General features: G+C 30.6%; 1 protein-coding gene across 1 annotated transcript in view; it reads left to right on the top strand.

Annotated features, from left to right (window-relative positions):
- LOC142336613 (uncharacterized) overlaps nt 1-16,643 on the top strand; it is a 130,188-nt gene extending 113,545 nt beyond the window's left edge. Inside the window, exons 15-17 of the mRNA XM_075385524.1 lie at nt 11,477-11,597; nt 12,861-12,941; nt 16,472-16,643. Of these exons, the coding sequence (XP_075241639.1) occupies nt 11,477-11,597; nt 12,861-12,941; nt 16,472-16,643 (374 nt within the window). The remainder of the gene's footprint in view (nt 1-11,476; nt 11,598-12,860; nt 12,942-16,471) is intronic.
- Nucleotides 16,644-16,906: the final 263 nt, after the last annotated feature.

Genomic DNA, 16,906 nt, shown 5'->3' with positions numbered 1-16,906 from the left:
AGCAGTTGAAGTATCAAGGACTTCGTCCCTTTCACTGATTATAATTAGTTATTTTAATTATAATAATAGATCTAATTCATACTTAGTATAATATTTTTATATAAAAAAATGACTAAACTAGAAACACTTATAAATTTAAACAACATCTAGAAAAACAAAACAGAAGAAATAGATTAGAAGACAAATTAAAACAACAAGAATATTATGGAGAAATAGAAGAGTTATTTGATCCTTTAACTAAAACATTAAATGAAAACAGTGAAGCATGGCAGGCTCAAGGTGAAGCAATGCAAGCTCTTCAAAATAAAACATTATCAGCACTCAAGGGTAATACTTATGCTTTAAAGAGTATTGAGCACCAAAGACAAAGACGAAGACAAAGTAGCTTTCTTGAACAAACCAATCTGGCATCACCCGTAAAATTAAAATATGATAGAGGTAAAACATTTACTATAGATAATGAAATGTTTGAGATTTTATTACTAATGAGTAAGCAAACAAATAAACAATTCGAATTAATATCAGTTGATCCAAATTCAAACAAATTCAAAATAGATGGTGTGGATGTATCTTTAGTCCCTGATGGTATTAAAATGAAAAGTAAAGTATATGATTTTTCTAAAGGTTTTGTTATATTTTTTACTAATAAAGATGTAACCGAAAGAGATATAAAAGGCGATGAAAACAAAATAAAACAATTTCTAAGGGATATTGGTTATAAACAAAGAGGAGATACTAAAAGTAATAGATCAAAACTTATAAGAAGAATGTTTGCTGGTATCGGTGAACCCACTTCTCATGTCATATTATTACCAACCTCTAATGAAAATGAAATATATCGTCATGATACTAGTGATTATGAACAAAGGATAATAGAAGAAGAAACCGATTATGAGACTGATTATGAGACTGATCCGCGAAGCGGTTGGGAAACCAAGACCGAAGGTCCATACACCGATCCGCAGATTGAAGCTAGTGGTTTAAATAGCATAGGCCCAAATAGTTTAATAGAAAGATTAGAATTATTAATACTAGAAACAAAAGCTGGTCATGATGGATTATATGATGAAATGCTAGATATATCTAGGCAACTATTAACTATGAGTATTAATAATCAAGAACAATTAGATAATTTTATTTTTAACTATGGTAAATGAATAATGATAGAAAAACAACAACAAAAACAACAACAACAACTAGCTAAGGAAGTATTCAGTCCTCAAATAACAAAGTTTAGAAGAGAAAGAATAATTCCATTATATAAAGATGAAACATGGTCAGCTGATTTAGTTGATAAGTCATCTCTAAGTAAATACAATAATAATTATAAGTTTATATTAACAGTTATAGATATATTCACAAAATATGCATGGGCTATTCCATTAAAGAATAAATCTGATTTTATCTGTAACTAATGGTTTTGAAATAGTATTAAGTGAACATCCACAGGGTGGCTGTGAACCTAGAAAACCAGAAAAGTTATGGGTAGATAGAGGTAGTGAGTTTTAAAATAAAACATTTAAATCTTTACTTAAAGAATATGAAACAAAACTATATTCTACTTATAGTGATTTAAAGGCTGTATTCATATAGAGATTTAATAGCACTTTATTACACATAATAAATAAACCTATCTTCATCAATGGCGATGGTAATTGGGTAAATATATTAAATGATGCTGTTGTAACATATAACAATAAGATTCACTCAACAATTAATATGACACCAGTTGACGCTTCTAATAATCCTGATAAAGATAAATACTATGTTAATTCTACCAAAGCAACACCAAAATTTAAAGTTGGTGATTATGTTAGAAATGCAGATAAACGTAATATCTTCTCTAAAGGTTTCACTTCTAATTGGAATAGAGAATTGTTTAAAGTGAATGAAGTTCTAAAAACACATCCACCAACATATAAAATAGAAGATATTAATGGAGAGATAATAGAAGGCGAACATTATGAACAGGAACTATTGAAATCCGAGTTTGATTTTGAATCTAATAATAAGGTTTTGGAATCATTAAATATATTTCTTAATATAAATTATGACAAGAAATAGATTTAACCAAGCGAAACGTCATATAGGGAATGGAAACAACTTAACACTAAGTAAGGCTCGCGGGTTATTCCTAGAAGATAATGATAATATTGATATGAAGGATACCTATAAAATTACAAATGTACATCCTCCGATAGATGAAAAAGATGTTGCTAATAAAGAGTATTGTGACAATAACTTATTATCCTCTTCTAATAAAATAGACACTTTAAGTAAAAATATAACTGAACTAAGAAAGGGTGACTTTGATAAAGTTACAACTAAAACATTACAACTAAATGCAACACAAGTTAATGAAGAACTAATTAATGAGTTTATTGAATCAACAAATGAAGTCAGAGATACTGTTAAGTTTTGTAATAAAGTTGCTGCAGATACTCTCTCTAAATATAATCAATTAAAGCAAGAATTTGATAATAATAAATTTAATCAGAATATAACTAACATACACTTAGATAAAATGTTTACTAACGGTCTGAGAGAAATGAAAGAATACAATAAATCTCTTAGAGGTGTTATAGTACAATATATAATTGCTATACTTTTACAAAGTAAGTTACTTGATAATAAAGAGAAAGACAGACTTGAGATGCATTATACTTTTAATCAAGAAGATATAATGAAAGAAATAGAAAGAATTTTTACTAATGAAAATAAGCAAAGCAATGACCAATCCAACAGCACCGAGTGAGAGATTACTATATCCCAACTTGTCAACTGTTAATGAACAATACATAAACGAAAAGATTCAAGCTAATAATAAATTTAACAACAATATTAACATTATAAAAGATATTAGAAATTATTATGAAACTGAAACTAATAACTATAATAAGAAATTAAGTAGATATAAGAATTATATTAACGTAGCTGAGATAACAGAAATAGTATTATCATCTATAGCAACAACTGCAAAATCAACATCAGTTGCATTAACAGGTATAGGATTACCTTATTCTATACCAACAGCTTTTGCTACAGCAACTGTTTGTGGTTCATTATCAAAAACAATTAATACTAAAATTGGAAATAAAATTATAAAGTACTCACAAATGTATATTTTAAGTAAACAGTTTAGTGATAGGTTTAATAGACTATATACTAAATCAATGAATGATAATAAAATAGATAATGATGAGTATAATGAATTTGTTAAGTTATATGAGGATTATAAGAAGAACAAGAAAAACAAGCTGAGTATTTTTTTAGATTAAAGATATTAGTGCTTAGTAATAACAATGTTTTTAGTAATAATAATATTAGTCGATAAATATATAATCATAATCATAGCTATAATCATAATCATAAACATAATATAATCATGGATATAATCATGGATATAATCATAATCATAATCATAATTATAATCAAATAATTATCTTTTCTTTGTACCTAAGTATAACCCTCTTCCTTTTTGTACTATTTTTATACCTTCACCAGTAGTTGTAAATTTAAGTAAATCAGGTGTAGCTGCTAGAGCTGCTTTAGGGTTTCTAGATGCAGCTGCACTTCCTATTTTACTTACTATTTCTAATGCTCTTACTGGATTATTAGCAAATTTCTTTCCAAAATTAACCGTAGCTTTACCAACACTTTTAAAGAAATCTTTAAGTCCTTCTGCTTCTATTGTTGCATCAGATACTGTCATTGATTTATTCCTTCTACATAAAACACAATTACCTTTTAACATTTTAGTACCTTTTGAAGTAATAGCTCCTCTTATATTAACAGTACCATTATAATGTCTACCTCCAACACAATATGAATTAGTTTTGAACTTATTTAACAGACTCATTTCTATATATAAAAAATAATGGAAGTTAAAAAGTATAATCCTTTTGTTGTTATTAAACCCAAGGCTAAGGTTAGGCGCAAGGCTAAGATTAAGCTTGAAGCTAGAGGCTTGGCTCTAGAGAATAAAAAGAAATTAGACATTATTTAGGCTAAAGGTTTTGTTAATACTAATAAGAAATAGTTAGGTATTAACAAGAGTGACAATTAGAGTTGACTAGCTATAAGTATAAGTATAAGTATATGGTTACTTATATAATTATAACAATAACTATATTATACTATAATTATAAATTATCGCTAGAGTTATATCTAAAATTATAATTATCGCTAGAGTTATATCTAAAATTATAATTATCGCTAGAGTTATATCTATGACTTAAATTATATCTATGACTTAAATTATATCTATGACTTAAACTATATCTATGATATTATATCAACCATCTTATTACCATCACTATTAACACTAATAACCTTTCTAGTTAATACTAATGCATGACATATAACATCTGCAACTGCAGCACTGAATTTATAATTAAGTTGTATTGGTTGTGGACCTATATGATCCCTTTGATATCTAGTATCGAATACCTATATTCTATAATTACTTGTGAATGTTCTATGATTTATATATGGTTTTATATTATGTGGTAGCCCATTATAATCTTTATAAAAGCTAACAATCTCTTTAAAAGCTTCATTATAATTATTGGTTCGATAATTAATATTCATTCTAGCCTCGGGATAAACCTCACTACCAATCTTACAATAACATTCAGTAACATTCATTACATCAAATGTACTTGCATCATGAGTTTGTTCATTAACATTATTATTTTCAAAACCAACTATTATATATTGCGGTCTTTCCATACCACTTTCCATACCAAGATCAAAAAAGAAACTAGTAGCATTGGGCACATTCTTATAAAATATCTTCCTTTCATAATAGCTAAAGTGTACATTATTCCTTTTACTTAAACCCGTTTGTACAATAATTCTATTATCATTACTAGGATCAATACTAGGTACACACCATGATATATCTCTAATTTCTATATTACCATCATTGGCAACTGCTCCAGGATTAGCATTAACTCTATATAGAGCTCTATCATTATTATTTCTTTTTAATAATAAATTAAATCCTAAACCATATATAATCTTTTCTAAATCATTTACGAAACCAAATAGATCACTCATCTTAACCATCATATACATATGTCCTCGTTGTGCAGCAATATGGTCACCTTTAAGTTGACTATCTCTATTGCCCTGATTTCTAACAAAACCACTCTCATATTCATTACCAGTACTAGTTAATAACTTATACATCAATAGATTAGGATGACAATGATCTATATATTCAATAGTCCTTCCACCACTAGTTTCAAGCTTAATTGAACTAAACAATGCCATCATATCATAATTAACTAATCTAATATTAGCATCATTAGCAAATACACCACCAGCATCATCTGATACAACAAACTCTATCTCTAGATATGAATCATGTATATTTAAGTGATTCTCTTCTCTATTGAGTATGATATTAATATTGGTACTAATCGTATTCATTGTTGCTAGATTATTAGGTTTATATTTTATAATCTTACTTTTATGTATATCATTATTATAACCATAAGTTGTATCCAAATTAAAATCCATTTTTATTAGATAAAAAATGACAGACAACTTTATTTTATATGAACTACAAAATATACACGAAGCTTTAACTAAAACTAAAGAAGAGCATACACTTAACTTTAGAATGATAAAACCAACAGAAAAGTTTAACTTTAGTGAACTTATACTTAATACAACAAAATTAGGTTTAATTAGATTATCTGTTTATAATTCGGCGTTTAATGTGAATAGGAGAAACAATCAATTCTTATATGCTAGTACTGTTATAGAAGATGATGAAGCTTTACCTCGGGCTCTTAGCTCTGACCCTAACCTTAACACTATCTCTACCTCAAGCCCAAACATTACATCTATACTTAATCATAATAATAAAGGAATCCCATTGCTATATTCAACTATTACACCGGGAGCATATGAGTTAACTGATATAGCAGAAATAATAAAAGAAGAAACTGATGGTAATGTTATAATAGAACCCGATAAGAATACGATGAAATGTTTAATGGAAATAAAACAAGGAGCACTCAGCTTTGATATAGAAAACTCACTAGCCTCATTACTAGGATTTAGAAAAATAATTTATAAAAAAGGTAGATATAAATCTCAGAAAATAATTGATATTATGGGTTTTAGTACTATTAACAATCATTGTAATGTGATATCTGGAGCTAAAGATACAGACATACTATATGTTTTAATCTGATTGAACCACCAGGTTACTTGATAAATATTATACCAACTAATATCTTGTATCAAAATGTAACTAATGATAGAATAGAATATATAGAATTTCATATTAAAGATGAGCATGGAAGATCTATAGACTTTAATGGCGATGTGTTAAGTTTTACTTTACATTTGATTTAGACTTATACTTTTTCTTAGACTTAGACTTATCTGCGAAGCAGGTTCCCTGATACTTAAACTAAACTACAAAACTCTCCGATCCCAATTAATTCTTAGTTTACCATTAATATTTTTATTTTTAGTTATATCAATGACAATATAATTATAAGGCTCTTTCCATACCTTATTACATATATTAGCAAAATCATGATAACTAAGTTCAACATTATGAAAGAAATCTTGATATATCGATGCTAAGACTTTACCTCTCTGTTCAAATGAAATAAATAGATTACAATTCTCTCTAACACTCTGCCTATCCAGAGAGAACAAGTTTTGATTAAGATATATCATATTACAGTTATTATGTCTACCTCTACAAAAGTATTCATTAAAAACTGGTTCTTTGGCTCTAACATCATCGAATATCATTAGTTTCTTTATGTCTTTGGGTAGTTTATCGGGAGATGGTAAATCTTTTATATCTTTAATAAATTCAACATCTGCTTTGGGGTTTATTCTTTCTATACCATGGTACTGATCACCAGTGGGTCCAATGATGTATAGCTTATCAAAGTATATACTAGCTAGAATTAGTTTTTTAATAAGAATGTCTTACCACATTCACTAGGACCAGATATTATACATCTAAAGTTATCTGGGAATGTGGCTTCAGTAATTATATCATCATCATTTAGCCATGAATATAGATCATCATTTATATTAACAGAGATTGGTGAATTTGGAAACGAGCTTCCCTCGTGGTTAACCAAACAACTCTGTTGAACCGCTTGGTTTACCACAGACGGAGTCTGTTCGCGGATACTGTTAGTAGGACTATTACTTTTGCTATTATTATTATATTTACTCCTTTGATTTTTTTCATCAAATAGATATATAAAATTATCATCGTTATCATTATCATTATCATTATCATTATCGTTATCATTATCATTATCATTATCATTATTATTATCATTATCATTATCATTATCATTATCATTATCATTATCATTATCATTATCATTATCATTATCATTATCATTATCATTATCATTATCATTATCATTATCATTATCATTATTAGCAAAGCTACTTCGTAGATCATTAACATTAGGATTAACATTATCATTAACATTATTAGCAAAGCTACTTCGTAGATCATCTGCGAAGCAGGTTCCCTGATTATCATTAACATTATTAGCAAAGCTACTTCGTAGATTATTATCATTATCCTTATCCTTATCTTTATCACCACCTCTACTACAATTCAAACAAAAACACTCATTATATATTCCTGGATATTTACATTGATTAACTAGAATATTCATTGCACTTTTAATTCTAAATTCTCTATCAATAAGATAGATCATATATAAACAAAAAGCCCCACAATAAGATTCATCATTTTGTTGTATTCTCTCATTAGAGCCTAGATCAACATATTCTTCTAGGAATAATGGTGGGGTCTCTACACCAAAACTATCAAAGTAATACACAGGACCTTCGGTGGAACCACTTCGCGTATCTTCTCTTCTTATAACTAAAGCCCAATGTTTACCTTCAGTTGGATGTAGATTTACAATAATGTTGAAGTTAGGATCCCTGATACTATCTGGAGTTTGATCTCTCATTACAATTTCAATTGGTGTTAGACTTATATCTTTTCCTATATCCTTTATTCTGATATCACTCATAGCATTATTATCAATATTAAATTAATTATTGAATTCCTCAAAAGTTAGGATGAGCATTTTTATATAATAAATTTATCAAATCTAAGTCTAAGTCTAAGTCTAAATCTAAATCTAAATCAAATCTATTTTTATTATATAAAGTGGAGACAAGTAGTGCAGTTTTCATTTTTATTTTAGTAATTGGAATTTGTTATATAGTATATGACTCAAGACCGAGTAAATACACAAAACTAGAAGAAAACTTTGGTGGATTTATGAATAGGAGTCTAGTTAGATTTGAATATGAAAAGTCACCACTACATACTATTGTTTATGTTGGAACTGGAACGGGTAAAACATATTTTATTAGACAATACTTAAAGTTATACTTAGACCATGATCAAGTTCAAGATCAAGTTCAAGATCAAGATCAAGATCAAGTTCAAGATCAAGTTCAAGATCAAGTTCAAGTTCAAGATCTGCGAAGCAGTTTGACTGATCAAGTTCAAGATCTGCGAAGCAGTTTGTCTGATCAAGACCAAAGGTCCATAGTTATAGTGTATAAAGATGACAGAGACTGGATAGATCCTGAGTCTAATAAGTTTTATACTGGGTTTAATAAATGTGATATAAATATGATCACAAAAAATAATATGCATAAATTTCAAAATTGTGTAATAGTACTTGATGATATGGGTGATAGGTTAAATAAGGATATAGGTTATTATTTTACTGAAGGTAGACATTACAATATTCAAATGATTGTAATGTGTCATAAACCAGCTCAAATAATTAATACAGCAAGAATGAGTTGTGATACTATTTACTTAACAACTTATAATGGACCTGATCTATTTAAAAACTTTAATGAGATATATAAATGCGAGTATGACTTCAATAAAATAATTAATGAGTTAAATAGTAACCATTATAATCGTACAGATGGAATGTCAGATGAACTTCGTTATGGTATAATTAAATATAATAAAAAAGAAAATAATTTTATTATTATTAATAGCAATAAAGCAATGATATATGATTCAAGAGTTGGTTTCCTTGATTTAAAAGCTCTTAGTTTAAAAGATGAATTAGAAAGAGAAGATATAAATAAACTTATAGCATATATGAAGCCACTCATGATAAATGCAACAGATAGAAATGTTATTAATCATGATAATTATCAGTTTTATTTTAATAAACTTCTTACTTTAAATAATATTAAAATACAGAATGATGTTCTAACTAAAGAAATGATTTTGGGAAAGGGTATTAAAACTTTATCAACTTTTGTTGGAATTATAAGCTCAGGTTTATTTATATTTAATTTTTTTATCCTGATACAATACCAAGAAATGCTGGAACTGTAGCAATGGGAGCAAGCACAATGTTAAATAGAGTAAAGACATTAGTTAATGTTGAATATGGAGAAGAGTTGGATGGAGAAACACGGACAAAGTCCGATTCCTCGATCTGCGAAGCAGGTTCAATGATCCAATAGGAATATATAGATCGGGGAAGCAGTTATACTGATCAGGGAAGCAGTTTGGTAAACCACGAACCTTGTTCGTATATTGATCAGTGTAACTGTGACTTCGTCAATGAAGAGATGGGAATTTTGAATAGAAAGGGAGGAAAATTTTTAAACAAACTATATATAAATAATGAAAAATTTAGAGAAGAGATTATAAATTTTGTTAAAGATAAAAAAGAATTAGACCTTGATTTGATCTTAGATAAGAGATGTAAAACTAATACACTCAATACTTTAGGAAATAAATATTTAGCAGAGTGTATCACATGTAAAGATAATACTAAAGATTTAATTGAAATCATGGCTAAATATTATCTGCGAAGCAGTTTCACTGATCCACAAAGTTTGTACACCGATTCTACAACATAGCTAATATTATCTGCGAAGCAGTTTGGCAAAACCACGAGCAAAGCTCGTTCACTGATAATTTTATCTATTAAAAATGCTTTTACAATGTTTAGAGTGTAACTATAAATATGGAAACATCGCTGTTTTAAAATATCATTATGAATCATGTCATAAAGATAAAACTGATAAATGTATGTGTGGTAATATATAAATAAGTGGTATTTCTGCTAATGATTTTTCTCCATGGGGTTGTTCTTTAAAAAATGAATCTAGTTCTAGTTCTAGTTCTAATTATAATTCTAATTCTAGTTCTAGTTCTAACCCTAGTTCTAATTCTAATTCTAGTTCTAACCCTAGTTCCCACCCTGGTTCTGGTTCTAACCCCAGTTCTAGCTCTGGTTGTGGTTCTGGTTCTGGTTCTATCTATGACTATAACTCTAACTCAGATCCTAACCCCAACCCTAACCCTAACCTTATCCCCAACCCTAACCCTAACCTTATCCCTAACCCTAACCTTAACCCAAGCTCAGAAGTATTAACTAGATGTTGTAATAAGTGTAATTATATAAAACCACTAAATAATTTTGATGAGGGTAAGTATACATGTAGAAGTTGTACTTCAGCTAAAGTTAATTGTCCATATTGTACTTCTGTTGTGAGATACGATGGGATACGGGCTCGTGTAAACAAACAACATCCAGATGTAGAATTAACTAGAGGATTTAGTAGAAATCTGCGAAGCAGTTACACTGATCTGGGTGAGAAAACAATTGATCTTAGTTGGCAAAGCAAGACTGTAAGTCCTTTAGTTATTAGCCAAACTGAGGATCTGCGAGTTTGCAAAACAACTCCGTTGAGCAGTTTCACTGATAGTTGTTCATGTAAATACTATAATTTTGTATCATTTCTTATTAATAATGGAATAAATATAGAAAAAGTAAAAGAAAATATAAATTTATTGAAAAGTATAGATAATTTGAAATAAAAAGTATGAAAAAATAAAAAAATATCAAAAAAGAGGGAATCACTCTTTAAGAGCGAAAAAGAGCGATCTTTTCTACTGGGGATCACTCTGAATAAGAGTGAATCACTCTTAAAGAGTGAAATATAAATTTTGCTTTGATTTTTTGATTTTGTGATTTTAATTGTTTTTTTTACTGAATTTAGGGCTGATATATAGTAGTGGATAAAACAAGGGATTCAACAAACAGTAAAATTTGGCCCAATTTGACATGCGCGAATAGCGTTAGGAGAAAGGGCCAAATTTTACTGGTGGTTGAATCCCTTGTTTTATCCACTACTGATAGATAGAAAATCGGATCATAATAAGATAACCTCTTTGGAATGAATTTTGAATCAATTTGAAGGAGTTTGAACTTAAATTAAAATTAATATTTTTAAATTTATAATGAGTTTGTTAACCTCACATAATGTATCTAACAAATATGAAAAAACACCTGTTTGGGAAGGGCTAGCAAAAATGAAAAGGCCTTTTCGGGAAAGGATTATTTCAAGGAATATTGTCAGAATAAAGTCCTCACTAAACTGTGAACGCCTCAGTTTTTTCCAGACGGTTACGATAAAGAAACTGAGACAGCGAAGCAACAGAGAGATCAAGAAATGGAAGAAGATCTGAGAAGGGAAAAGACCATATCCGACGCCATCCTCAAAGACACAATGGAATTGATTAGGTACGCATTGACCATACATACCATCGTTAGAAACTTGAGCTCCTTTTGAATAACTATATATATTTTTTTTCACAACAAGAGTCGAGAAAAAATTGGTAAATAGGTAAGATAAGTGGTGAAAAATTGGTTTTTTCACCGCTAATTTCTTACCTAATTTTGCTGTAAAAGTGCGGTGAATGCGGCGAAATTATGCAAGTCCACCCCTAGAGTAAGCAGTGAACTTACAAAAATGCTATACATTTCACCGCATACTACAAGTTACCGTCTTTCGGATTCGGACCTCTCACCTCCTACTTGACAGCCACTTCTTCTTCCACTGCGCAACTTCGCACTAAAATCTAGCAGTTTTGTTTTTAATTAAAATCGAATTCAGTCTACTTTTTGTAAAACATGCGCGTTGAATTTTTGTAAGATTAGTGGTGAAATTAAAAATTTCAGCGGTGAAAAGCGGTGAAATGAGGTGATTTTTTGTAAGTTCACCGCGTACTCTAGTGGTGAAATTACATAAATTCACCGCTTAAAGAAAGTTTTAAAAAGATGTATGATTCGTGGGTAAATTTTCCGTGCGTCTAAATATATCTTAACATCGTTGAACAAAAGAAAATTCGAAACGTTCTCTGAGCTTTGAATTTATTTGATTTCACCACTATGTTAGGTGGTGAATTTGTGTAATTTCAACGCATTCACTGCTGATCTCACACAATTTTAACACTTTTTTAAGCGGTGAGTTTGTATTTTCACCACTAACTTAAGCGGTGAATTTATGTAATTTACCGTAATCACTGCTCTTCTCAAACAAAATTAACACTTTTTTCCAAGCGGTTTATTTATGTAAGTTCACCACTAAGTTAGGCGGTGTATTTTTGTAATTTCATCGCATTCACCGCTTATCTTACATAATTTGGACACTTTTTTTCAAAGCGGTGATTCTATGTAATTTCACCGCTAAATTCAGCGATGAAGTTATGTAATTTCACCGCTACCAGGCGATAAAGGTTTTTTTGACCGCATTCACCGCCTGATTTATGTAATTTCACGGCATTCACTGCTTATCTCACAAAATTGTTCTCATTCACCGCTTATCTTGCATAATTTTGCGTTGAATGGCGTTGACACCTCGACCCGGGAAGATGCCATAAGAATGATAATTTTTTATGTACAATAATTCAATCGAAATTTGATCCAAACTCACAAACCTGAATCTCATTATATGCCATCTAATATCCTCGACGGCTTCATATCCTCGATCTCACTTGGTTTCAGTGTGCCTCTGTTGAACTCTGCGGTGTCATCTGCTCTGGGAATGGCTGTCATTCTCCTGGCAGCCCAATGCCAGTCTTTCAGGTAAAAACTGATCACCCCTTGAATATCACCCCTTGAATCAAATTTCTGGCTGGAAATGTGAACCCTTATATTTTATAACAAATTAAGCTGAAAAAGTTTGGAAAAGAAACTGAAAGTGAAACTGTGAAAATATAAATTGCTAAAAAAAAACTGGGAACAAAAATTCGAAAGACAGTTTCACGGCCTAATGTCGCCTGAGAATCTATGTTACCCAATCATTATCTTTAGAAAATTCTCTAAATTCATTGCCTCTGGGAATTTCTCTAACTACATTTATTTTACGCAATTAACTTTGACATTCATTTGAGAAAAATATCAGCTCCAAATTTTTGCACAGAAATTAAATGAGCGTCGGAGGGCTCAATTTCTCTTACTTGTTCCAGCGTTTCTCTTACTTTTTTTCTGTTCCAGTCATTTGCATAATGTTATTCGCATATCATGTGAAAAGAAATTTCAAATGAATTATGTAGAAATGCTCCCTGAAAACCCTAAAGATTTCAAAAATTCAAAGCAACCAGTGAGCCGAAACTTGATCCAACTTGATAAGAAAATATACTAAAACAGGGTAAATGTCGTCAAGTTCTTGACGTCTCATCTAACATGAAAATGTGAAGATTTGTATGAACATGAAAGACTTTTGCATTTTGAACTTTTCTGAGATTTTTTTGAGAACTTTGGATTACAATTTCTTTGCTCTTTTATGTCTATACGGATCAGATAGAGCCTAAAAATCATGAAAAAAAGACTTGGTTACATATGTTTGAGGTAACGAGAAGAGAGAAAATAGACTTACTGAAAACAAATCTTCAATTCAAGTAAGCAAATGTAACTTTAATTAACAAGTATTATGTTTGAAGTTGAAACTTTTGAGGATTTTGACATAAAGCGTCCTAACACTCTGATATATCATTGTGTTCCTGAATTGTGTCCGACAGAAGGCCAGGGATCAGGTTTAGATTGGAGATTGAAGCAGTTGGTTATTCAAGGTTTTTTTTTCAATTTAACTCTACTAGCGAAGAGAAGAATGAGATGGGCTTGAAACCCAAAAATAAGAAGCCGAATAAAAAGGAAGTTATTTTAATTTGCAACACCTTGAGACTTCCCGTGCTCACTATACTTTGGTTACACTTTCAATTACGAAAAATTTTATGCTTTTAAGGCTTAACATCGACACTGATCCGCTTTAATTTTATTTAGTTTTCTATTTTTAATAGCTGCAAAGCGATAGCGGCCATTAATGGGGACTTCGTATTTTTTAATTGCTCTTGAACGAAGTTCATAGCAATTATTAAAAGCCGCGTCCTCAATTCCAGGCGGATATTATAGCGCTCCTAAATTTTTTACATTTCAAATTTGAATTGTATTGGTGCGCTGTGCTTTTTATTAAGATGTGTTCACACATTTTTCAATGACTTTAATATTCCAAAACGGGATAAATAGGTAAAACCCAGTGGGCATTAAGTTTCATTAGAGGCCCAATGTTGGCGTTATTAGTCCTTCAAGTGCTTATAGTGGTGCAGCTGCTGGGATGGCCTTAATTTAAGGTTAAAAGGTCATTTTTAGGAGCTTTTGGGCTCAAAATGGTGCAATTTTTTGTTTTTTAAGATTTTTTTGTTAGTCTTAGGTTGAAGTTTTTAAATGTTGATGAAGTCCTTTTGCGAGACAAAATTGACTGTTAGAAACATTTTATGAGCTATATGTTTTGGCACTACAAAGAAAAACACTCAAAACGATAATCTTTGCAATTTTTTTCAGAGTTTTTGAAAATTTTTGTCATTTTTTGAATTTTTTTAGCCCTAGGTGTCAAGAAACCTCCTCTAGGGTTTGATAAAGGGTTTAATGATAGATTACGGAATAGTTTCAAGTGACTTTTTTACGCTTTCGTTCATTATTTTTGAGTGATCTCTATTGCAGTCACTTGTTGCTAGTATATAAACGGTTGCAGTGCAGAAAAACCAAGTGACCCATAGCGCAGTGGTTAGTGTGGGTAGCTGTGGAGTGGGAAGTCAATGGATCGAATCCCGTTGGTTCGAAGGTTTTTTGCACCTATAAAGAAAAATTGATTTAGTCTACAGACTCTGAATTAAATTGCCTCGCCTGTCGTTCAAGAGCAATTCTTACTTTTGTCGGTTTATGTTTTAATTTGTCGTCTCCATTAATGATTCTTACAACCTGACCTCTTGAAATTGACCTTTTCAATGACTTCAGTCAGTTCTACTGCTTTGCAGTTAAAAAGTGTGTGCGAGACATTGTTTTTGTTTAGTGAATTATCTCACTCAAAAAAATAACTTCTGAATTCATTTATGAAACTTTAAATTTTATGAACATTTACTAGTTGAAGATCAATATTGTGCATCTAATTAGAGCCAAACTTATATGCCCTATTTTTTGAGTTTTAGTCTAGACTTCATGATTTCAAATATCAATTTTGAAAAAGATCTTTTAGAGTTTTTTCTTTAGAGACGGTATGTGCCATAAAATTGACAGTCCGAATCTAACCCAAAAAGTCTAGTAGTCTTTTAAGGGACTGCCGGACGATCTGTCTATCTTATTTCTTTAGTTGTTTCAATTCATGGAAGGCCACAAGCGTCTACCGCGGCTATTTTCCGGCAAACTGTCGGCTATGTTTTTGAGTTAACAAGAGAGTTTTGTTTCTTTTCTGTGTACGGGATGCATCGAGCGGCGATCAGAAATGATAAAAAAGTGTTATCAATATATGTCAAGACTTTGACAAGAACTGTCAAGAAATGTTCTTGGTTTTCCAAGATCTTATCAAGACTTGTCACTAAGCATTGGTATTTCAAGATCTTGGCAGGATATTTCAAAATTTGCAAAAGATGTCATAATCATGCTTGTCTTATCAAGTTGTATCAAGTTTCGATTCACTGGGCATTTGCGGAATTTCTGACACCACTTGTGAGCCCCTACTCCAGGAAATGTCAGTTTACAACGTAGGAAATCGTCTGCAGTTTGAATTGAACAACACAACCCTTACGTTGTCTCTTAGTTATCATCTTTTAATTTTTTAACGAACGAATTTGTCGCTATGTTCGGTTGCAAATCTTGAACAATGTCTTTTCATACGAAAACAAGGAAATCATGTGAAAATGATCATATATTCCTGTTTTTATAAGCGAATCAATCAATTAACTGAATCCCCATCAATGCCTACCCTGTTTGCTAGCTTTTTATAATTGGAACAAACAACTACATATTTTTCAATTGGTTTTGTCATCGCTAAAATGAACTTGTAAAATATTTTTTTAACAAAATTCGGAATGAATTAGGCTAAAAACTCCTCCGAATAGAACGATATCATAACTTCGACTGTTTTATCAACAAAAAGCAACTTATTCGTATTAAAAACGACAATTTACGTTTCAAACGGAAAATATCGAAAAAATTCCTGCGCCTTAAACCGAGCGTTCCAAAGCTGTCTTACCTTTGAAACCCGAAAAACAACGTTCAACTACTCTGATTTTCTTAAGAATGAGGCTCGGTGGCTCTGAAAAGAGGTGATGCTTTTTCAGAGAAGTGGGCTTTGCAACAATTGTAGTGTTCATTTTCTCAATGATCAATGGAGCAATTATGTTGCCGGTGTGTCTTAGTTACACGGTGTTGATGATAGAGTGCGTGAAGGAGCTGAAAAGACAGAGACGCAACTGGAAACGGGAGAAGGATAGTCAGAAACGACAGAAATGAGAAACAAAAAAATGAAATAAAATGTAGTTTTCAACCTGTTGCTCAATTAATGAAAAGGGTGTTTACGAAACAGGAAATTAGAAATATAAATGTGTACCGCTTTATTTTCACTCAAGCGCTTCCCGTGGCCCGTGTCAACTTTTTTTCAAAACTACGAGAGAAAAAAAATTCTCAGCAAAAATTATAAAAGCCGGCTTTTGTCTTCTGATTTAACTAGTCAACTTCGATAACCGACATGGAGCTGATAGTATAACAATATCAAC

The sequence above is a fragment of the Convolutriloba macropyga genome, chromosome 3 (assembly GCF_964194025.1).
Source record: "Convolutriloba macropyga chromosome 3, txConMacr16.3, whole genome shotgun sequence".
NCBI classification, from domain to species: Eukaryota; Metazoa; Xenacoelomorpha; order Acoela; family Convolutidae; genus Convolutriloba; species Convolutriloba macropyga.
This window is presented reverse-complemented; position numbering and strand designations above follow the sequence as displayed.